This window comes from Nerophis lumbriciformis, linkage group LG21 (assembly GCF_033978685.3).
Source record: "Nerophis lumbriciformis linkage group LG21, RoL_Nlum_v2.1, whole genome shotgun sequence".
In the NCBI taxonomy this organism is placed as follows: domain Eukaryota; kingdom Metazoa; phylum Chordata; class Actinopteri; order Syngnathiformes; family Syngnathidae; genus Nerophis; species Nerophis lumbriciformis.
Genome location: NC_084568.2, coordinates 21,885,233 through 21,911,500, shown reverse-complemented (window position 1 = coordinate 21,911,500; position 26,268 = coordinate 21,885,233). Strand labels below are relative to the sequence as shown.

Sequence of the window (26,268 nt, the reverse complement as noted above, 5' to 3'; positions counted from 1 at the left end):
TTTTTCATACAGTGTTTATCTGGAAATGTTTGCCTCTGCATTTTGATGGTGTGGGCGTGTGGCACCGAATGGAGATAAGCGTCTCGACAGACGTTACAATATTTGAACAATGATGACGAAAACTGTTTTCTCTGTCGTGTCCGTGTGTCGAAAATTGTTATGCGCTTATTTTTTATTTGATTTTGTGCGTGGCATAGATTTGCCGTGCGCAGAGGACGTTTGAGCAGTGCGCAATTTATGGCGTCACATTAATGCCAAAAATCCAAGCGCATAAAAACTGTTATTGCGCGCTGATTCTCCACTTCGTGCGCGCGCGACACCCTTTTGCGCGCGCGTGGTGCCTTTCTGCGCGCGCGCCGTCTCGGTCTGTGCGCTCTCTGTGTACTCCTGGCATCTCTCCTCGCGCTGTCATGTTTCTTTTTGGCACTTTGGGGGCGGGTATGCTTAGACGGCCCCTCCTTTCTGATTGGCTCTGAGCATTTTTCATATGACCAATGATTCTCCAGCGTAGCAACGTTGTAGTCATCTTACCTCGGACAGCTAGCCTCAATCATTACATTGATGTCAATGGTACATGTACTAATTACATTACCATAACTTGCTCGATTTCCGACCAATTTACAAACGGTTTGCCTTGTTACAAATATTATTACATGTAGATATGACATAGGATGCTGTACCTGTTGAAATTACCTCTTCCGCTTTAAAAAAAAAAAGACTTAATTGTGCAACATAGTTGTGTAGGGTCAGTGTTAGTCAGTTCTCTGATTATTTTTAAACTGTTTCAGAATACATTATTAAAAGGCTATTTTTAACATTTTAAAAACAAAATTCAAAGATTATTTCATTACTTTTATGGCTGAATCAAAATAAATTCCATAAATTAGAAAACAAATGTTCAAGAAGAAGTGAAATTATAAAATAATGTTATGGTTGGATGTTATTGCTGGTGGACCAGTTCTGGCTGAAAGATGTGATTATGGTGTTTGTTGTCTTATTATTTATTTGGGTCACATTTTGTATTACCCTGTATTGTGTTTATGTGGTATGAAATAACCTTCATCAGCGCGCGACATTTTTTTATCCACTTCTTCCTCCGTAAATCTTGATACATATTGACGATGACCTGCCCTGCTATACTTCTGATTGGCTCTGAGCATTTTTCCCCTGACCAATCAGAAAGAAGGGGCCGTCTAAGCATACCCGCCCCCAAAGTGCCAAAACGAAACATGACAGCGCACAGACCGAGACGGCGCGCGCGCGCAAAAAGGCACCACGCGCGCGCAAAAGGGTGTCGCGCGCGCGCATGAAGTGGAGAATCAGCGCGCGATAACAGTTTTTATGCGCTCAGATTTTTGGCACTAATATGACGCCATAGCAATTGCACAGGCGCGCACGGCTGCGCTAGCACCACAGCTAACGTTAGCCATGCTGCTACCTCTCTGCTGGGAGAGGGCGTATACGTATGTGACGTATGACGTGACGTGTGTCGTGACAGTATGTGACGTGTGTAAGAAAGTGCGATTGCTGTCTGTGAGAAGGAGAGACAGGAAAGAGTGAGAAGAGCCTGTCGTGTAATGCCAGCAGCTAAAAGCAACTGCGTGAGAATCCACAGACGTGTGGATGTGTTGAAGGTGTGCTGGAAAATGCGGAAAGGAAATTAGGGAGCAGCAGACAAGTGGAATGTATTATTTAAATCGGTGCGAAATGGCAACAGCAGAGGATGAATGTCACATAACAAGAAGATAGAGAAAAAGAAGAAGTTTATCGACTACGCCGTCAGCACGGACCAAAAGGCGGACTCGCGCACTTTTTCAGGCTTCATGCCGATCCCAAATACTTTCATTCTTTCATTCTCAAAATAATTTTACTTATCTCATTATATGTAATATGACTTACTTCACCGATTATTATTTATTTATTTATTTTTATTGTGATTACTTATGGAGTATATTGTGAATAAATTGAGAACAGGAAGTGAACAAAAGTTTCAGCAGCTGCTATGTAAAAGAAAAGGGGTAGGATTAAATAAGCTCTGCTTCTTCCTACTCCTTTTCGAACATGTTGAAAAGAGAAACTGGAAATTGGGATGTATCATGTTGTATGCATGCATGTTCCAAATAAACTCAAACTCAACTCAACTCAACTCAACTCAGATCAGCAGGTACAAGAAGGTAAGAAAAGTTGCTTTTGCATAATATTGCGAAACAAAACGCCAGATAATATGTCTTACCTTATTCACACACCATAATAATACTCGTATGTTGAAGCACAGTACAATCCATCAAGCGGTGCGGCTTCGTAGCTTACCAAAGTCGTACGAAAACATTTTGATAGATTTTTGAGCGCCGTGTGTAATGTTCTATATAGGGATGTCCGATAATATCGGACTGCCGATATTATCAACCGATAAATGCTTTAAGATGTAATATCGGAAATTATCGGTATCGGTTTCAAAATTATCGGTATCGGTTTCAAAAAGTAAAATGTATGACTTTTTAAAATGCCGCTGTGTACACGGACTTAGGGAGAAGTACATAGCGCCAATAAACCTTAAAGGCACTGCCTTTGCATGCCGGCCCAGTCACATAATATCTACGGCTTTCCACACACATAAGTGAATGCAAAGCATACTTGGTCAACAGCCATACAGGTCACACTGAGGGTGGCCGTATAAACAACTTTAACACTGTTACAAATATGCGCCACACTGTGAAATCACACCAAACGAGAATGACAAACACATTTCGGGAGAACATCCGCACCGTAACACAACATAAACACAACAGAACAAATACCCAGAACCCCTTGCAGCATTAACTCTTCCTGGACGCTACAATATACACCCCCCGCTACCCCCTAGCCCCCCCACCTCAATAGCCTCATGCTCTCTCAGGGAGAGCATGTCCCAAATTCCAAGCTGCTGTTTTGAGGCACGTTAAAAAAAAGAATGCACTTTGTGACTTCAATAATAAATATGGCAGTGCCATGTTGGCATTTTTTTTTCCATAACTTGACTTGATTTATTTTTGGAAAACTTTGTTGCATTTTTTAATGCATCCAGCGGGGCATCACAACAAAATTAGGCATAACAATGTGTTAATTCCACGACTGTATATATTGGTATCGGTTGATTTCAGAATCGGTAATTAAGAATTGGACAATATCGGAATATCGGATAGCGACAAAAAAGCCATTATCGGACATCTCTAGTTCTATATTTTCAATGGAACATATAAAATGTTGGTGTTGTATTGCCATCATATTGCAGTCTACACGTATCTCTTATGTTTGACTGCCATCTACTGGTCACACTTATCATTACACCATGTAGCAAATAAAATAGCTTCGAGGTCAGTGCTCAAAACCACAATGATTCCTTACATTCGGCGCACCCGGGTTATAAGGCGCAATGTCGATTTTTAAGGGGGGATTTTAAGTGCGCCTTATAGTCGGGAAAATACGGTACCCTAATGGAGTTCATGTTGGAAAGTCCAAAAATGCTTGTCAATACAGAAGTTCTCTTTTAGTGACACGACCTGCTGTTACTCATACTTTTAGTCGAACTTGTTAAGTTTTATGCAACTCCTAAAACCCACATAAGCTGCGTTTTCTCATTTGAATCCCAGTATCCAGTGCAATTGGAGTTCACTTGCACTGACCTCATCATTTATTCAACAGCAACCCAGTTCATGGAGTTTATGACCGAAAAAGTCTCCTCAGGAATTGTTTACAGAGGAGGGGATGAAGACTCAGAGGTTGCAGACGTGTTCGACTTCCTCTCAGCTCTTATCAAAATATCTCATTTAATTTCCTCTCCTCCTGCATCACGCGGGAACAAGATTCCCCTCGGTGCTTCTTCAAGTACGTCTTCCCCGGTGCGGCTTTTTTTCCCCACAATCTGTCTGGGCTACGGGCGTGTGTCTGATTGCGGCTATCGCGGCATCTCGGGTCCGTTGTTATCTCGCCCCTTTTTTACGGTGAGCTGTCGGCGCACGGCGTCAGAACCACATCTCCATATGTCAAGGTGTGTCAGCTGGGAAACGCGCGGCACCATCCAGGCGTAACCTTGCCATGTTGTCACTAAAGACCAAGGTGACTGAGTGTCTGTGTGGAGCGCGGCTTAATCCTGACTGACTGTCCCGTAAAAAGCAGTGAGGCATACGAGGTACACTACATTGCCAAAAGTATTTGGCCACCCATCCAAATGATGAGAATTAGGTGTCCTAATCACTTGGCCCGGTGTATAAAATCAAGCACTTAGGCATGGAGACTGTTTCTACAAACATTTGTGAAAGAAAGGGCCGCTTTCAGTGATTTCCAGCGTGGAACTGTCATAGGATGCCACCTGTGCAACAAATCCAGTCGTGAAATTTCCTCGCTCCTAAATATTCCAAAGTCAACTTTATTATAAGAAAATGGAAGAGTTTGGGAACAACAGCAACTCAGCCACAAAGTGGTAGGCCACGTGAACTGACAGAGAGGGGTCAGCGGAGGAATTATGGTGTGGGGTTGTGTTTCAGGAGTTGGGTTCGGCCCCTTAGCTCCAGTGAAAGGAACTTTAAATGCTCCAGGATACCAAAACATTTTGGACAATTCCATGCTCCCAACTGCGCTTTGAGGTCCAGCTCGTGGTGCCCAAGACCAGACTTAAATCCAGGGGAGACAGTTCCTTCTCTGTGGTCGGCTCTAAGCTCTGGAACACTCTGCCCCTCCATGTTCAAACTGCTCCCACAGTGGAGTGTTTTAAGTCTCGTCTTAAGACCCACTTTTATTCTTTGGCCTTTAACACTACGTGAGTTGTGTGGTCCTCTGTCCTCTGTCCTCTGTGTTTTTTTTTATTATAAATTTTGATATCTATTTACTGTTTTAATTGTTTTTTTCCCTTTAAAATCATTTTAATCATATTTATTTTTATATTGGTTTTATATTTATTTATTTTTTGTTTTTAGTCAGTCATTGGTGGAGCTAAGGATAATATTTTAATATTGTTATTAATATTGTTGTGCAGCACTTTGGAAACATCAATGTGCTAGATAAATAAAGTGGATTAGATTGGATTGGAACAGTTTGGAGCGAGCCCCTTCCTCTTCCAACATGGCTGTGCACCAGTGCACAAAGCAAGGTCCATAAAGACATGGATGACAGAGTCTGGTGTAGATGAACTTGACTGGCCTGCACAGAGTCCTGACCTGAACCAGATAGAACACTTTTTGGATGAATTAGAACGTAGACTGAGAGCCAGGCCTTCTCGACCAACATCAGTGTGTGACCTCACCAATGCGCTTTTGGATGAATGGTGGAAAATTCCTATAAACACACTCCGCAACCTTGTGGACAGCCTTCCCAGAAGAGTTGAAGCTGTAATAGCTGCAAAAGGTGGACCCACATCATGTTGAACCCTATGGGTTAGGAATGGGATGGCACTTCAAGTTCTTATGTGAGTCAAGGCAGGTGGCCAAATACTTTTGGCAATATAGTGTAAGTGCAGGGTGACGGTGTAGGTCAGGGGTCGGCAACCCAAAATGTTGAAAGAGCCATATTGGACCAAAAATACAAAAACAAATCTGTCTGGAGCCGCAAAAAATTAAAAGCCATATTACATACAGATAGTGTCTCATGAGATATAAATCTAATTAAGAGGACTTAAAGGAAACTAAATGACCTCAAATATAGCTAAAATGAGGCATAATGATGCAATATCAATTAGCTTGCAGTCATGCAGTGACCAAATATGCCCGATTAGCACTCCAGACAAGTCAATAACATCAACAAAACTCACCTTTGCGCATTCATGCACAACCTTAAAGGTTTGGTGGACAAAATGAGACAGAAAAAGAAGTGGCATAAAACACGTCCTAGAAAGTCGGAGAAAGTTATACATGTAAACCAGGGGTCTCCAACCTTTTTGAAACCAAGAGCTACTTCTTGGGTACTGATTAATGCGAAGGGCTACCAGTTTGATACACACTTCAATAAATTGCCAAAAATAGCCAATTTGCTCAATTTACCTTTAACTCTATGTTATTATTAATAATTAATGATATTTATCTTTGTGTAAACACTGATCATCTTAGTGATTTCTCACAATAAATATATATAGAAACAGATAAATGTCAATATGCAACACTTTATTTTTATATTTTCTCTAAGTGCACATTTTTCAAATTGAACATTTTCAAATGATCACTTCCAAGACAGTCTTGTGAAATCGCAATATCCCATTTTAACTAGCTAGCCACTAACATTTTTATAAAAGAGGAGAAAACACGAAAAAAAATGAAAATTTAATTTTGAAACATAGTTTATCTTCAATTTCGACTCTTTGAAATTCAAAATTCAACCAAAAAAAAGAAGAAAAAAACTAGCTAATTCGAATCTTTTTGAAAAAATTAAAAAAAGAATTTATGGAACATCATTAGTAATTTTTCCTGATTAAGATTAATTTTAGAATTTTGATGAAATGTTTTAAATAGGTTAAAATCCAATCTGCACTTTGTTAGAATATATAACAAATTGGACCAAGCTATATTTCTAACAAAGACAAATCATTATTTCTTCTAGATTTTCCAGAACAAAAATTTTAAAAGAAATTCAAAAGACTTTGAAATAAGATTTAAATTCTACAGATTTTCTAGATTTGCCAGAATAATTTTTTTAAATTTTAATCATAATAAGTTTGAAGAAATATTTCACAAATATTCTTTGTCGAAAAAACAGAAGCTAAAATGAAGAATTAAATTAAAATGTATTTATTATTCTTTACAATAAAAAAAAAATTACTTGAACATTGATTTAAATTGTCAGGAAAGAAGAGGAAGGAATTTAAAAGGTAAAAAGGTATATGTGTTTAAAAATCCTAAAATCATTGTTGGTTGTATTTTTTCTCTAAAATTGTCTTTCTGAAAGTTATAAGAAGCAATGTAAAAAAATAAATGAATTTATTTAAACAAGTGAAGACCAAGTCTTTAAAATATTTTCTTGGATTTTCAAATTCTATTTGAGTTTTGTCTCTCTTAGAATTAAAAATGTCGAGCAAAGCGAGACCAGCTTGCTAGTAAATAAATACAATTTAAAAAATAGAGGCAGCTCACTGGTAAGTGCTGCTATTTGAGCTATTTTTAGAACAGTCCAGCGGGCTACTCATCTGGTCCTTACGGGTGACCTGATGCCCGCGGGCACCGCGTTAATGACCCCTGATGTAAACAAACTACGGTGAGTTCAAGGACCGCCAGAATTAGTAGGATAAAACGGCGCTCACCAAATACTCGAATCAGTGAAGCATGTTTAATATAAACAGTGTGCTTTATAACAATTAGGGAGGTTTGTGTTATGTTTGTCCTCCTATAGAAACCATATTAAAACAAAAAATATATTTTTCCCCCCTTTTTCCATTTTTCATACATTTTGGAAAAAGCTCCAGAGAGCCACTAGGGCGGCGCTAAAGAGCCGCATGCGGCTCTAGAGCCGCGGGTTGCCGACCCCTGGTGTAGGTCCACAGATGACAACTGAGATGATTAATTAATTCCGTCAACCCTCCACACACACCCGTAAAACCACGCCAACCACTTGTTATTGACTGCCCACGACTACACAAAGAGTGTGTATGTGCCCTTTTCCGACAGCTTATCGTGCAGTGTTTCCTGACCAATCACGCCTCTTTCCACCAATCACAAGCTGCCAGTACACCTTTTAAAGTCCACCTATTAAAGTACACTCCTGGAGAAGCAGGATTTATCTGTCATGCTCTAATTGGTTGATTGTGGCCGTTCGGAGGGGAGATTGAGTCGTCCATCACATGGCGACTGAGCTTGTGCTGACTGAGGAGGAGCGGCAGCCAAGCGAGCCAAATTGCACCTCGTAAGATGGAAGGGCCGTGGCTTTTTTTTTTCCTTTTTTTTTTAAGGTGGCAGGCGTTGTTTTGACAGATAAGTTAACGGCTATCGCGTTAATCTTTCGGGCCGAGGCAAATGAAACAAAGCTCGGGGGGGGGCGTTAAAAAGCTTACCCCTTGCATTTTTGTCCACACCCTCCTGCCCTTACCTATGAAGATTTTTTATGTGGCTTTGTCAATATTTTCACGGCGGCGGGCCTTGGAGCTATAATAACTTTTTTACATTCCAAACAGCTATCAGCTGCTTACCCGTTGCTACAAATCACAAACTCTCCTCTGAGTTACCAAGCCAGCAGCCATCAGCTCCCGATTCAATAGCCGCTATAAAACACGGCCCCTAAACCTGCGCCTGTTTTACTGAAGCAATTTAGCTTGGCTCAAGGGCAAGGTAGCAATATCTCTGTTCTCGGCCCGCCCGTTCAGCAGAGGCCGCGGGCCGCCAGCAAGGAGAGACGGCTAAGAGACTAACGGCCGTTCTGCTGTCGGACTGTTTGACTGATCGAGGAAAGGATCGAAGCCTGAATGACTTTCTGCTTAGACGCGACTGATGACTTTGTTGCTGGAACTCTGATAGACTTTGTGCGTGCTTGTGACCGGCCAACGCCTTTGACGTCGGGGTCCTTTAAAGAAAGCAAAATTCTGTTTATGTCGGCGAAAAGTTGTTGACTTGATCGACTCCTGTAGCTGTTGCTTAGGCCAGTGTTTTTCAACCACGAGAGACAGTCTGGTGTGCCGTGGGAGTTTATCTAGTTTCACCTATTTGGGTTAAAAATAGTTTTTGCAAACCAGTAATTATAGTCTGCAAATTATGTGTTGTTGCTGAGTGTCGGTGCTGTCTAGAGCTCGGCAGAGTAACCGTGTAATATTCTTCCATATCAGTAGGTGGCAGCTAGGGCTGCAACTAACGATTAATTTGACAATCGATTAATCTGTCGATTATTACTTCGATTAATCGATTAATAATCGGATAAAAGAGACCAACTTCATTTTTATCCTTTCCAGTATTTTATTGGAAAAAAACAGCATACTGGCACCATGTTCTGGACATTGGGGTTGCAGCATACACCAATAATAACACAGAAATGTAATTCATCAGATCAGAACTAAATCAGATATTGTACACGTTTCTGTTGTGAATAATAAAGGATTCATTTTAGGCTGCTTCTGAATAATGAAATATTCCAGCACCTTCATAACGTTTATTTATACTAAAGCGTCACTCAAATCTAAATATATTTATGTACCTTTATCTTGCCCGGCTACATTGATCCATTATGAAACCAACCTGAGATATTTCTGTCTGTTACGTTTATTTCCAAATTGGTAACTGTGCGTTTTCTCTCTCAAAACGGAGTCAAATGTGCCGGAGACACATTATCAGCCCCGCGTTGCAACAAAGGCATAACGTTAACGTTACTCACAAAAAAGCTGAACTCATGAATGCCTGTTGCCACTATGGACTTAAAAAGTTACGTACCGTGAGTTCCCTTCATCCATGGCTCCAACATGTTTCCTTTTCAGGTGCTCATGAAGCAATCTTGTACTTCCGTGCCATTTTGCAGGAAACGGTCTTCTTTGAAGTCTTTAAAGTAAAGTGTTCCCACACATTTGATGACTTAGGTCGTACACTTTTCTCCATTGAAGCAATAACCTCAAGATGTTTTTCCACTTAACTATCCGTACTGTTTTCCTGCGCCATTTTTCGAATGTTTCCGCAAAGGAGACGGCGTCGTCACGTGAGCTGCACATGACACATCATTGGCTAACTTACCTCCACCTCATGAGACGTAGCCTCAGCGCTGCCGTGGCGCTGTTTTGTACTGTTTTTGTACCTATTTTGGTTATTGTTTCTCAGCTGTTTGTAAATGTTGCAGTTTATAAATAAAGATTTATAAAACAACCAAAAAAAAATAAAAAAAGCCTCCGCGCATGCGCATAGCATAGTTCCAACGAATCAATGACTAAATTAATCGCCAACTATTTTTATAATCGATTTTAATCGATTTAATCGATTAGTTGTTGCAGCCCTAGTGGCAGCCGGTAGCTAATTGCTTTGTAGATGTCGGAAACAGCGGAAGGTAGTGTGCAAGTAAAAAGGTATCTAATGCTTCAACCAAAAATACACAAAAGGTGAGTGCCCCTAAGAAAAGGCATCGAAGCTTAGGAAAGGCTATGCAGACTGAAACTAACACTGAACTGGCTCCAAAGTAAACAAAAACAGAATGCTGGACAACAGCAAAGACTTACTGTGGAACAGAGACGGCGTCCACAAAGTACATCCGAACATGACATGACAATCGACAATGTCCACACAAAGAAGGATAAAAACAACTGAAATATACTTGATTGCTAAAATAAAGTAGATGCGGGAAATGTCGCTCAAAGAAAGACATGGAACTGCTACAGGAAAATACCAAAAAAAGAGAAAAAGTCACCAAAATAGGAGCGCAAGACAAGAATTAAAACACTACACACAGGAAAACAGCAAAAAACTCTAAATAAGTCACTGCGTGATGTGACAGGTGGTGACAGTACACCTACTTTGAGACAAGAGCTATAGTGATGCATGCTGGGTTATGGTTTAAAGTCATATTCAACAATTGTGATGACTTTTTACTGTGAACTGAGTTTCATTATTTAATGATTTCTCATGGTGGTGGGACTCCGAATTTTTTCAATGCAAAAAATGTGCTTTGGCTCAAAAAAGGTTGAAAAACACTGGTTTAGGCTTAGCCAACATTAGATAGCTTCTTTCACAAGTAAAAGTACTTTTAAAAATGTTTTTTCATAGCCATGTCACAAAAATGTGTGTTTAGGCAATTCACAAGACCGTATTTTGGTCTTTTTTCAAATCCAACTACTCTCATATACAGTACAGGCCAAAAGTTTGGACACACCTTCTCTTTCAATGCGTTTTCTTTATTTTCATGACTATTTACACCAGTGGTGTCAAACTCATTTTAGATCGGGGGCCACATGGAGAAAAATCTACTCCCGGCACGATAACTTAAAAATAAAGACAACTTCAGATTGTTTTCTTTGTTTAAAAATAGAACAAGCACATTCTGAAAATGTACAAATCATAATGTTGTTGTTTTTTACACTTACATGTTGCGGTTAATAGTATTCTACCTTTATTTGTCATTATTTACACTTTCTGAATAAATGATGTGATAATGTTCATCAGTCAACTCATTGGTGTTAATTTGCAATCTATCAAGATTTAAAAAATCATATCAAAATCAACTTACAGGATGTTATTTATTACATATTACATATTTATTATTTTTTTATTTTTTTTACATATGTAGCATAATCTACAACAGTGGTTCTTAACTTTGTTTGAGGTACCGAACCCCATTAGTTTCATATGCGCATTCACCGAACCCTTCTTTAGTTAAAAATAATGTTTTTTTTTTTCAAATTCAAGACAAAGTTATATGTTTTTGGTAACACTTTAGTATGGGGAACATATTCTAAGTAACAAAGACTTAATTTAGAGTTTTTTGGTTAGGATTAGGGTTAGAGGGTTAGGGTTATAATAAGGTTATGCCAAATAAGGCATTAATAAGTACTTAATAATGAATAGTTAAGAGCCAATATGTTACTAATTTGCATGTTAATAAGCAACTAATTAATGGTGAATATGTTCCCCATACTAAAGTGTTACCATGTTTTTTTTACTGGAGCACAAAATGAACCGTGCATGAACATCACCTTGTTCAAACAACAAAACCAACAGTGCATAAACTCACAACAAATTACACACCTGCAAATCAGTCTGACTTCTGCTGTTGCCGTATCCGTAATATGCAGATAGGGAGAAGTTTTTATTTACACGATGAGTCGGGTGTGTTTTGACTTCCGCCGAACCCCTGAGCCCGACTCACCGAACCCCTAGGGTTCGATCGAACCCAGGTTAAGAACCACTGATCTACAAAGATACAAAGAATTGCTATTGCGACATCTACTGGACACATTTAGAACAGCAGTTTCTTTCATTCAAAAATTTCGGCTCATTTTTATACTTAGCAAACTCATCCCGTGGGCCGGATAAAACCTGTTCGCGGGCCGTAGGTCTGACATCCCTTATTTACATTGTAGATTGTCACTGAAGGCATCAACACTATGAATGAACACATGTGGAGTTATGTACTTGACATAAAAAGATGAAATAACTGAAAACATGTTTTATATTCTAGTTTCTTCAAAATAGCCACCCTTTGTTCTGATTACTGCTTTGCACACTCTTGGCATTCTCTCGATGAGCTTCAAGAGGTAGTCACCGGAAATGGTTTTGATGTAGTTTTGATGCCTTCAGTGACAATCTACAATGTAAATAGTCATGAAAATAAAGAAAACGCATTGAAATGATAAGGTGTGTCCAAACTTTTAGCCTGTACTGTATATCCCATCTCTAGCAACTTAATTTTACTTTTATATTAGGTTCTAAAGCAGAAGATGACTTGTTTAAGTATGAGGAGTGAGTTTTAAGTACAGAGTCCATTACAGTGATTGGACTGGAAAAATATTTCACAGTTAATTGTATCATACATTAATTAAGGGGTGTAACGATGCGTTTCAACTTCAAGGATGGTTCCGCCCTATCATAGTGAGAAAAACAACCGGTGAGATGCAAAAAAGCAATCCTACTGTCAATGTCAACAGCAACAATCGTCGAGGTGGAATTTCCTGCCGCTGTGGATCGACCGCTGATCGCCCAAAATAGTCGGAATCACCCACCTTTGCAGTTATTTCAGTTGTAAACAAATGGCACAAAGGAGTATCCATGACCAGAATGTTTCTAACTCCTGGTATATTAAGTTCAAGTTAAAGTTAAAGTACCAATGATAGTCACACACACACTAGGTGTGGTGAAATTTGTCCTCTGCATTTGACCCATTTCCTTGCTCACCCCCTGGGAGGTGAGGGGAGCAGTGAGCAGCAGCGGTGGCCACGCCCGGGAATCATTTTTGGTGATTTAACCCCCAATTTCAACCCTTCACTGCAAAAACTGAAATCTAAGTACCGTATTTTCTGCACTATAAGGCGCACCGGATTATAAGGCACACCTTCAATGAATGGCCTATTTTAAAACTGTGTTCATATATAAGGCGCACCGCATTATAAGGCGCACGGAATAGACGCTACAGTAGAGGCTGGGGTTAGATTATTAGATTTAGATTTAGATTTATTGGTCCCCTTGGGGAAATTCATTGTCACTGCCGTACATTTAAACAATAGACATTACACATCACAAAAAAAATAACAAAAAGACATCATACATGACCAACACACATTTACAGGCTTGTCAGACAGGTCGGCCGGGCCTGCTGTTAAGGGCGGCTATAGCTGCAGGGACAAGGCTTTTCCTGATGCATCCCGTAGTTGCGAGACCTGTTGTGGCTCAATATTGGGCCATATATAAGGCGCACCGGATTACAAGGCGCACTGTCAGCTTTTGAGAAAATTGGAGGTTTTTAGGTGCGCCTTATAGTGCGGAAAATATGGTAAGATGAAATATCTCAAATAAGGGTGATATTTGCTTATTTTCTGTCTGATAAGATAATTCTTCTCACTAAACAGATTTTGTGTTAGAGTGTTTTACTTGTTTTAAGGGTTTTGGTCCGAAATGATCTCAGTAAGATATTACAGCTTCTAACTGAGATTTGATGACCTATATTGAGTAAAACATGCTTGAAACTAGAATATCAACTGATGCAAAGCTGTGTCATCAACACTCACAAGTATAAAACTACTTTTTTAAAGTAATGATTTCTTACTTTAAGCATGAAAAAAAAAATCATGAGGCGGAGCGCATATCATTATGTCAATATAATGGCACTAGCATTTACTTAATTTAAGAGTATTTTTCAACATATTGAGCGAAAAGGTCTTTTTTTTCTACCAAGAAAACTGCACTTGTTATTAGTGAGAATATACTTATTTTAAGGTATTTTTGGGTTCATTGAGGTTAGCTAATTTTATGTGTTTTGGAAAGTCTTGACAAGCCGAATTTTCTTGTTCTATTGGCAGATAATTTTGCTTAGTTCAAATAAAATACCTCTCATTTTTGTATTTTTTTTTCTTGTTTTTGAACACTGACTTTTTGCAGTGTTGATGCTGAATGCCAAGCAGGGAGGTAATGGGTCCCATTTTTTATAGTCTTTGGTATGACTCGGCCCGGGATTGAACTCGCGACCTTCCGATCTCAGGGCGGACACTCTAACCACAAGGCCACTGAGGCTAAATTGTCTTTTAGAAATGGCTGAAAGGACAGTGTTGTATGAGGGAGATAGGTGGTGTCATAGACCACCTCCTCTGTTCGTGGATGGTTTTTCAACCTTGACATAGATGGCTTCTCTCACTCCTCTTTCGTACCATCTGTCCTCCCTGTCTATTTTTTATTCCCAAAGGACTGCTTTTTCTCTTTGAGGTGGCAGCTGAGTACGTTGGCTTAGTGGTTGTTGCGTATTGCAAGCTAAATGTTACGTTTATCAGTGAATTATGTGGAATATTACTTCATTACATATATCGTACCGTGAACTCGGGTATCATGACAAGTATCGTATTGTAAAGTCAGTGCCAATACCCAGCTCTAAATATTACTGTGAACATCATCCTGTTCCAGCAATAAATACAAGTGATTATCACAGCAGTTACAGGATGATATTCGCGAGTATTTATTGCTTTTTGCTTCATGGGTTTTTTTTGTGAGAAAACACATTTTGGAATGAAAATATTTCAACGATGTGATTAAAAGGCTCGTTGATCAAACGCATAACGACTGATAATGAAAGGTCTTTATGACTATTCATCACTTTTATAATTTGTCAGGAATTGTGTGTATTTGCATTTTTCTGTCTTTTGCAAATGTAGAGTCTCTTGCTAAGAAACACGGTAATTATGTGAATGGAAATAGTTTTTCTAATATTATATAGATCTATGTTAGTATATATTTTCTATGTATTTACATTGACTGAATGACAAAAAGTGCTCAACTTTAAATACAATATCGACATAATTTGTGCATTTATATATGTATATATATATATATATATATATATATATATATATATATATAGGGATGATGTTTGATAAGAAATTATCGAGTTCGGGCCCATTATCGAATCCTCTTATCGAACCGATTCCTTATCGATTCTTTTATCGAATCCAGATAGGTTGTTGTATATGAACAAAAGCTCACTTTTATTTTATAAGAAAGAAAAAATAAATAAATAAATATTGACTGTTACACCCCTAAACAAATAAAATAAATAAATATTGACTGTTGTTACCCAAAGTATATTAAGTGGGATTTTTCAGAAAAACAAATATATACAGTAACACAAAAACAACCTCTCTCTGTGATTACTATAGGTATATAAATAATCATATAGCGTTAAATAAAATAAGTCCCTTTGGCACAAAACTGAAAATAATACAGCTCTCCAAAAAGTGCACTTCTGCTGCTATTGGAACATACTAACTACACACACAGGCAGACAGCTAACAAACAATCCAAGACGTCTAATAAAGTTCCAAAGCAGATTAATCCATTTAAGCTCTTTATTGTTGTTGATCTTGCTTTGTCTTTTTCTATCTTTACTTTTGTTTTGCACTGGACTGTTTTTTTGTTTGTTTGTTTTTTACTGAAATACACACAATGACAAATGTATAAGCTATGTGATTCAATTAACATACTGACATTCAATACACAATATGTAAATATTAGCTTCACACAAATATACAGTACTATCATCAAACAAATACTTCTGAGTGTTGAAACTATTTCGATGGTGGAAATACATGACTGGCAGCCATTTTAAGTCCTCAAAACATCCATTGAAACAGTGCACAAAATAGTTTTTCAATAAACATCTTAGTATCAAATTTAACCACTTTCCACCTGAATATTGAGTTACATAAACAAGTTCAACGGTTTACTTACATACTTATCTTTTCCAAGTCTCGTAAGAGCTAACACAACTTGTGTACTTCTCAATTGTCTCATGAACTGAACAGACGTCACCAACCCGTAAGTGCCCAAACTAATGACGCGTAGTATTTTCATATCGCCACAAGGTGTCAGTAAGAGTCTACAATCAAATGGGCATAACATTGCCGTCCCACAGGGCGTTTCCTGTGGGAAGGGATTCGTTCCCAGGGAATCAAATAAAGAACCAACTCTTTTTCTTTACTATAGTGGCCTCAATAACGGGAACCGGTTCTCAAAAAGTGATTCGAGTCCATGGAATCGTTTCTTTTTTTATCGAACAACCGGGAGAACCGGTTTTGAACATCATCCCTATATATATATATATATATATATATATATATATATATATATATATATATATATATATATATATATATATATATATATATATATATATATATATATATATATATATATATATATATATATATATATACCTACTCAGTGGCCTAGTGGTTAGAGTGTCCGTCCTGAGATCGGTAGGTTGGGAGTTCAATTCCCGGCCGAGTCATACCAAAGACTATAAAAATGGGACCCATTACCTCCCTGCTTGGCACTCAGCATTAAGGGTTGGAATTGGGGGTTAAATCACCAAAATGATTCCCGGGCGCAGCCACCGCTGCTGCCCACTGCTCCCCTCACCTCCCAGGGGGTGATCAAGGGTGATGGGTCAAATGCAGATAATAATTTCGCCACACCTAGTGTGTGTGTGACAATCATTGGTACTTTAACTTTAACTTTATATATATATATATATAAATATATTGTGGTTTACTTATGCAGATCATTAAGGACCGGGTTTTGGAGCACAACTCCAGGAGCAGCCTGATGTGGAACAGTCACCCTGGGGGGCTCTTTGCTCTGCCGCAGTACTCGGGCTACCTTGGAGACTTTCCCTTCTTCTACGCCACTCTGGGTAAGTCAAATTCACACATTAAAGTGCTGATTCTTTTCAAAGGGATGCGTCAAATACATGTATTGGACACATGATTAGGTACAGCAGCACAATTTGAGATCCCATACAAGAGCGCTTGCTGCCAAATACCCTGGATTCCCCAGTGCCCCTAAAGCTGTAGTCCTAGGGGGAGACACTGATCTACTTCCCCCGTTGAGAGTCAGGCGAGTGCAGTGGAGGAAGTGGCCTTTGACTGATGGTTGTATTTGTGCTGCTGACTCACCCGCCTCTCCATCATCGTTTTTGAGTCAGCATTCGCTGTCGCCGCTGCGGTTCAGCAACGCCGAGTTATCCCTTCTCCGCATATACGTGACCCAGGAACCCCCTTAGTCCCCCGCTTCTTCACTCCATCATCACTCTAACCACACACAGCATTTGACATGGGCCTGAACCAGTGTGAACTACCCACAGAACAAATAAACAGCCTGTGAGGGATTTTTTTTGTGTGGTTATTAAAAGGCGGGGAAAAAAGAGGTTTGAGGTGACAATATGTGCTGGTTGGGATGAAAAAAAAAAAAAAATTGTTTTTGTTTTGTTTTGTTTACATACCAAACATCATTATAATAAGAAACATATTATGTTCACATTTACATAATTGAAAATGTTGCAAAAAAAGAGTAGGTGTTGTTATTTTCTTACTTAGACTCAGACGAACTTTAATGATCCACAAGGGAAATTGTTCCACACAGTAGCTCCGTTACAAAGGATGGAAAGGATAAGGCTGGAAAGGATAATGCTTACAAGGGCACAAAAAGAGGGTGAAAACAAAAGGTATAAAGTAAACTAAACATGTACCATAGTAGCAATATAAATATAACATATATGTAATATTTACATATTATATGCACAGCATATAATATATACAATATACAAAACAAATCGCAATTACCATGTACAATATTACGGTATATGTAACAGCTGCAGCATAAAAAAAGAGTAGATACAGCAGAAAATATACATTATAAACAAAGAGAGGTACACAATAATATAACTATGATAATGCCAATCAACAGTGAATAGTGTCAGGTGTTTTTTTAGTCAGGAATGTGTTTTGCTTTATTCGATATTGAAGTGCTACTTCACACACAATATTTATATATTTTTCCAGCTTTTTTCAACGTCTATTAAGACACCTAGAATGTGTTTTCATACACCCTGTCAAGGTCTACACCACCTACAGTTGCGATCAAAAGTTTACATACACTTGTAAAGAACATAATGTCATGGCTGTCTTGAGTTTCCAATAATTTCTACAACTCTTATTTGTTGGTGATAGAGCTTCTGGCAAGCTTCTGGTTGAGTTTTTGACCACTCCTCTTGACAAAATTGCTGCAGTTCAGCTAAATTTGTTGGTTTTCTGACATGGACTTGTTTCTTCAGCATTGTCAACACATTTAAGTCAGGACTGTGGGAAGGCCATTCTAAAACCTTCATTCTAGCCTGATTTAGCCATTCCTTTACCACTTTTGACGTGTGTTTGGGGTCATTGTCCTGTTGGAACACCCAACTGCGCCCAAGACCCAACCTTCGGGCTGATGATTTCAAGTTGTCCTGAAGAATTTGGAGGTAATCCTCCTTAGACTATAAAAATGGGACCCATTACCTCCCTGCTTGGCACTCAGCATTAAGGGATAGAATTGGGGGTTAAATCACCAAAAGTGATTCCCGGGCGCGGCCACCGCTGCTGCCAACTGCTCCCCTCACCTCCCAGGGGGTGATCAAGGGTGATGGGTCAAATGCAGAGAATAATTTCGCCACACCTAGTGTGTGTGTGACAATCAGTGGTACTTTAACTTTAACTTAACTTTTTTTCATTGTCCCATTTAAAGCACCAGTTCCATTGGCAGCAAAATAGGGGTTGAGCATAATACTATTTTTAATTAATTATATATATGTTTGGAGGAGAAAAGGTGAGGCCTTTAATCCCGGGAACACCATTCCTACCATCAAGCATAGTGGTGGTAGTAGATAGATAGATAGTACTTTATTGATTCCTTCAGGAGAGTTCCCTCAGCAAAATTAAAAATTATTATACATTATATATAACATATATATATATATTATAATATCCCTCAGCAAAATTTAAAATTATTATATATTATATATAACATATATATATATATATATTAATATTATATATATATATATGTATATATATATGTATATATATATATATATATATATATATATATATATATATATATATATATATTATAATATATAATATTTTTTAATTTTGTTGAGAGAATTCTCCTGAAGGAATCAATAAAGTACTATCCATCTATCTACTACCACCACTATGCTTGATGGTAGGATGATGTTCCCGGGATTAAAGGCCTCACCTTTTCTCCTCCAAACATATTGCTGGGTATTGTGGGCAAACAGCTCAATTTTTGTTTCATCTGACATCACATGGACAAAGATAAGACCTTCTGGAGGAAAGTTCTGTGGTCAGATGAAACAAAAATTTAGCTGTTTGGCTACAATACCCAGCAATATGTTTGGAGGAGAAAAGGTGAGGCCTTTAATCCCAGGAACACCAAGCCTACCGTCAAGCATGGTGGTGGTAGTATCATGCTCTGGGCCTGTTTTGCTGCCAATGGAACTGGTGCTTTACAGTGTGGACAATGCTAAAGAAACAAGTCCATGTCAGAAAACCAACAAATTTAGCTGAGCTGCACCAATTTTGTCAAGAGGAGTGGTCAAAAATTAAACCAGAAGCTTGTGGATGGCTACCAAAAGTTCCTTATTGCAGTGAAACTTGCCAAGGGACATGTAACCAAATACTAACATTGCTGTATGTATACTTTTGACCCAGCAGATTTGGTCACATTTTCAGTAGACCCATAATACATTCATAAAAGAACCAAACTTCATGAATGTTTTTTGTGACCAACAAGTATGTGCTCCAATCACTCTATCACAAAAAAATAAGAGTTGTAGAAATGATTGGAAACTCAAGACAGCCATGACATTATGTTCTTTACAAGTGTATGTCAACTTTTGAAGCCTTTTGTGGCTTTACAGAAGAACATTGGTCCCAGGATAGACCCCTGCGGTACGCCGGAAGTGAAATGGTTAGGCATTGGAGTTTCAGGGTTTAGGATTAGGGTTCAGTTCGGGGAAGTGTTGTTTTATGAATGTGTTTAACCACATTAACAAGCGTCCGTATTTTGTGTTTCAGGGATTAAACCGTACCCAAAATTCACCGCCGTCATCCACGCCGTCTCCAATCTGGTGTCCCAGTCCCAACCCATCCTCAAACTGCTGGTGGCAGTGGCCAAGTCCCAGTACTGTGCACAGGTGAAAGATATGTGAATGTAATGTGTGTATTATGTGATTATCACATGTATCATCTGTGCGGTTCGGTATATGCGTGTGTGTTATGTCTGGTGTGAGCAGTAGTGTGTAGCAGTGCTGCATTTGTCTCCATGGCAGCCAAACCCCCTTCAACACAGCTGGAGACATCATGTATTGATTCCCCTGCTCACTCCTTACCAGCATGGGAAATGAAATGGAATGTGCTTCCTGATGGCTGGTTATGTGTGAGGGTGTGTGTGGGTCTCTTTTTTTTTTTTGCTGTGCAAGTTTGAGAGTGTACGGCGACATTGGGAGTCCCGACAACAGTTTTGTATTTACTGTACAATGGGTCCCCACCTATTTGCGATCCAGCATTCATATTACTGCAAATTAGCAGATTTTTGGTAACAACAAACAAACAAAAATTGTAGTGAAACACGCCCAATTATACCCTTTTCTCTCTGAAAATAGGCAGGTTTTTGTTCGTGGAAAACACATCTTATTCACACTTAGGTACTAATAATTTATAAGTACAGGTTGTATGACATAATGATAATACAAACCCCAAAACCAGTGAAGTTGGCACGTTGTGGAAATGATAAAAATAAAAACAGAATACAATGATTTGCGAATCCTTTTCAACCTATATTCAATTGAAAAGACTGAAAAAGACAAGATACTTAACATTCAAACTGGTAAACTTTATTTTTGGCAAATATTAGCTCATTTGGAATTTAATGCCTGCTGTTTCAAAAAAGCTGGCACAAGTGGCAAAAAAAGACTGAGAAAGTTGAGGAATGCTCATCAAACACTTATTTGGAACATTCCACGGGTGAACAGGCTAATTGGGAACAGGTGGGTTCCATGATTGGGTAAAAAAGTAGATTCCATGAAATTCTCAGTCATTCACAAACAAGGATGGGGCAAGGTTTACCACTTTGTGAACAAATGCGTGAGCAAATTGTCGAACAGTTTAAGAACAACATTTCTCAACGAGCTATTGCAAGGAATTTAGGGATTTCACCATCTACGGTCCGTAATATCATCAAAAGGAGAAATCACTGCACGTAAGCGATGATATTACGGACCTTCGATCCCTCAGGCGGTACTGCATTAAAAACCGACATCAGTGTGTAAAGGATATCCCCACATGGGCTCAGGAACACTTCAGAAAACTACTGTCAGTAACTACAGTTCGTCGCTACATCTGTAAGTGCAAGTTAAAACTCTACTATGCAAAGCGAAAGCCATTTATCAACAACACCCAGAAACGCTGCCGGCTTCGCTGGGCCCGAGCTCATCTAAGATGGACTGATGCAAAGTGTAAAAGTGTTCTGTGGTCTGACGAGTCCACATTTCAAATTGTTTTTGGAAACTGTGGACATTGTGTCCTTCGGAACAAAGAGGAAAAGAACCATCCGGATTGTTATAGGCGCAAAGTTGAAAAGCCAGCATCTGTGATAGTATGGTGGTGTATTAGTGCCCAAGACATGGGTAACTTACACATCTGTGAAGGCAGAATTAATGCTGAAAGGTACATACAGGTTTTGGAGCAACATATGTTGCCATCCAAGCAACATTATCATGGACGCCCCTGCTTATTTCAGCAAGACAATGCCAAGCCACGTGTTACAACAGCCTGGCTTCATAGTAAAAGAGTGCGGGTACTAGACTGGCTTGCCTGTAGTCCAGACCTGTCTCCCATTGAAAATGTGTGGCGCATTATGAAGCCTAAAATACCACAACGGAGACCCCCGGACTGTTGAACAACTTAAGCTGTACATCAAGCAAGAATGGGAAAGAATTCCACCTGAAAAGCTTAAAAAATGTGTCTCCTCAGTTCCCAAACGTTTACTGACTGTTGTTAAAAGGAAAGGCCATGTAACACAGTTCTTTGTAGTCTATTCAATTGAATATAGTTTGAAAAGGATTTGCAAATCATTGTATTCTGTCTTTATTTACGAATAACACAACGTGCCAACTTCACTGGTTTTGGGTTTTGTAATTAGGGATGGGCGATATGGCTTAAACTCTGCATCCCCAAATATATATTGCAGCTTCCTGGGGTATCAATATACTGTATACTGTATCAAAATGTATTATTTGGTATGTAAATGACTTTAAATCCACTTCAAAATGGGTTAAAAGGCTCCTAATTTGGCTGCTGACATATGCAGTACTATATTGCATTACATCCAGTTGTTATTTTCTCAAAACTAATATTAATCTACTTGCTAATTTACTGTTAATATCGGTTTACTTTATGTTGCAACATGTTTCCAACTAAACGTCTGTTAAAATGTAAACCCATTATTCTTCTGTTTGTGTTTAAAGTTTAAAGTTGTGGTGTTGTTTACTGGCGTCATAGTGCAGTCTACACGTATCTTTTATGTGTGACAACCATCTACTGGTCACACTTATCACTACACCATGTACCAAAATAAAATTGCTTCGAGGTCGGTAAGCCCAACCAGAATTATTCCGTACATTAGACGCACTGGGTTATAAGGCGCACTGTCAATTTTTGAGAAAATGAAAGGCTTTTATAGTCCGAAAAATAAGGTATATTTTTGGTTTATTAAGACATTTTAATGCTTAAAAATGCTGGATTTAGCCCGAAAATAAATAAAATGTGATTTTTAAAAATTCATAATTGAGTGAAGTTGCAAACTTTGAAGCCAAAAGAAAGCGGTCATCTCAAAACACTCCTAAGTTGAGGTACCACTCTACTCTCCCAATAAGGAAGGTTTGGAGGCGTTTGCCTGGAAACTCCAAATGTAATTCCTGCTACAAAACCGGTTAGGCCACTCCATATGTTTCTTTTTGAGGCACTGCTTCGTGGCCTTGGCCATATGTTTGGGGTCTTTGGTATGCATACACATCTTCAGCAGAAAAATCCTCTCTTCCCCATAATGTTAATCCATCATTTTATAGGTTACACTATCACGGAAGTACGTTATAAAATTCACAAAGCAGGCGCAGCTTTCCCGAGCATGCACTCCATCTTCCAACCCCCTGCTACAAAATCTATTGTTTCAGAGGGGCTTTGTCTTTTTTTAGGCTGCGTGCATGCAGGATGGAGAACCAGGTACATCTCCTACCGCTGCTAGGCTATGAGTAGATGAGGCTATAAACAAATGATTGGAGAAGTGAGACAGAGTGTGAGGGAATCTAAATGTGATGCTTTTAGAGTAGCGAAACCCCTGCTAAGTATAAAGAGATGTATTTCTTGCAGCCTTGATACCAATACTACAACCAACAGTGTTTTCCTTTTCCTCCCAGTCATTGCTGCACATACACACACTAAGACAGAAATAAAACGCTGTCAGGGGTGGATTTACATGTGAGATGTTGACATAATACCTGTCGTTGGCTCAGGACTCATTCAGCCTAATCAAGAATGCTTGTTTCTTTCAACATTGTCATCATTACTGTATATCCTGCACAGTCCCATGAGGATATAAAGTACTCATTGTAACATGGTGAATAACATCAGCGTCGTTCATAAAAATATCAAATGTTTTCTCAAAACTTTAGAAGGTATTGTGTGGGCCAATGGTGGGAAGTAGGGTTTGAAAGTATACCGGTACTAATAAAGTACCGCAATACTAATTGATAGAAATCGGTACTATACTGCCTTTGGAAAAGTACCGGTACCGTTCTTTCATCTGTGGCGGTGACGACAGAGCGGAGGTGCATGATGTTGAGTGTGTCAAAACGCACACACAAAGTGCATACAAGTGGTTAAGAGGGGAGGAGTATAGTTACAGCTAGAATTCACCATATATATATATATATATATATATATATATATATATATATATATATATATATATATATATATAAATAAAAAAGAAATACTTGAATTTCAGTGTTCATTTATTTACACATATACACACACATAACACTCATCTACTCATTGTTGAATTAAGGGTTGAATTGTCCATCTATTCTCTGTCACTATTTTTCTAACCATGCTGAACACCCTCTCTGATGATGCATTGCTGTGTGGCACGCACAAAAGTGCTTTCATCAAATGCACGAGAGTCTGGAATCTTCCATCTCCCCCGAGCATAGCCCAAAACTGGTCAATCTTTTCTTCCTGAGGAAGATCTTCACTGCCAAGCACTTGGTACTCCACTACTTCTTCCTGGAGGCTATCCAGGTCCAATTGCAGCTGCGGCTTGGAACTTACAAGCGTATTTCTTCATCTTACTCGTCGTCGGCGTCGCCATGGCTGTATCTTCCTCGTTCTTCTGCTTCGTCTCCTTGTTGTGTGCGCAGTTGAGCACTGCACTCTCTAAAAGCCCTAGATGTTATTGTCACATATGCATGTACAGTAGACGGCAGTATTGTCCTGTTTAAGAGTGTCACAACATTGCTGTTTACGGCAGACGGGTTGCAAAAGGGTTGGCAAGTATGCTCACCCAACACGTTGTCATTCTCTTAAAGACACATACACTACTCTCATAAATTAGCCGGCTTCTCTGTCGTGCACATTTAGATACATAACAAGTAGATACATAACAAGTAGATACATCGCATGTATATACATAACATGTAGATACATAACATGTAGATACATAGCAACTAGATACATCACATGTAGATACATAACATGTAGATACATAACATGTAGATACATAGCAACTAGATACATCACATGTAGATACATAACATGTAGATACATAACATGTAGATACATAACATGTCGGTACATAAAATGTAGATACATAACATGTAGATACATAACAAGTAGATACATCGCATGTAGATACATAACATGTAGATACATAACATGTAGATACATAACAAGTAGATACATCACATGTAGATACATAACATGTAGATACATAACATGTAGATACATAACATGTACATACATAACATGTAGATACATAACATGTAGATAGTATATAACATGTAGATATATAACATGTAGATATATAACATGTAGTAACTTAACATGTAGATACATAAGTAGATACATCGCATGTAGATACATAACATGTACATACATAACATGTACATACATAACATGTAGGTACATAACATGTAGGTACATAACATGTAGATATATAACATGTAGATACATAACATGTAGGTACATAACATGTAGATACATAACTTGTAGATACATAACAAGTAGATACATCGCATGTAGATACATAACACGTAGATACATCACATGTAGATACATCACATGTAGATACATCACATGTAGGTACATAACATGTAGATACATGGGGCGGTATAGCTCGGTTGGTAGAGCGGCTGTGCCAGCAACTTGAGGGTTGCAGGTTCGATCCCCGCATCCGCCATCCTAGTTACTGCCGTTGTGTCCTTGGGCAAGACACTTTACCCACCTGCTCCCAGTGCCACCCACACTGGTTTAAATGTAACTTAGATATTGGGTTTCACTATGTAAAGCGCTTTGAGTCACTAGAGAAAAGCGCTATATAAATATAATTCACTTCACTTCACTACATAACATGTAGATACATAACATGTAGATACGTAGACGCGCACACAGCTGCTTGGATTGATGCCAAATACTAGCGCAGTTAAGACCGCCCATCTAACGTCAACTAATGCAAGTGAAATGACTGAATTTGGTAACAAATTGCTACAATTAGTATTTTACCTGCTACATGGCTTATCTGTGTACATTTATCCATAGTTTTGTTTTAGGGTACTTACTAATAATTGTATTTTTCTTGAAGCACAGACCAGAAGTGGCAACCATAAATAATGAAGCATTTAATAGAATGTCAATAAAGCGTGTTATTATATTCTAATCTAATCCTTGATTATGACAGACTACATGTAATATGGAAAATTGTAAATTGTTCTTTGAGTGCAACAAGAAAAGCCCAATGTGTTTAATGCCCTTTAATTTATATTTTAACCTTATAAAAATGTTCTTTGAGTACAATAGGAAACATATGTTTAATGTATTGTAAGATTTTCTGTTAAAATAAAGCCAATATTGACATTTTTTGTAGTTCCCTTTATTCTGAAAAGTATGGATATACATTGTGGTACCAAATTATTGGTATGGGGACAACCCTGGTGGGAAGCAATTAAATGTTGGTGAGAATCTGAATAAGAGTATAAAAC

At 38.5% G+C, this 26,268-nt stretch overlaps 1 protein-coding gene across 1 annotated transcript in view; it reads left to right on the top strand.

Moving 5' to 3' along the window:
• The window catches only part of ext1b (exostosin glycosyltransferase 1b), a 386,065-nt gene that overhangs the window by 327,878 nt on the left and 31,919 nt on the right, over positions 1–26,268 (top strand). The window contains exons 5-6 of the mRNA XM_061982613.1: positions 16,677–16,809; positions 20,033–20,151. Of these exons, the coding sequence (XP_061838597.1) occupies positions 16,677–16,809; positions 20,033–20,151 (252 nt within the window). The remainder of the gene's footprint in view (positions 1–16,676; positions 16,810–20,032; positions 20,152–26,268) is intronic.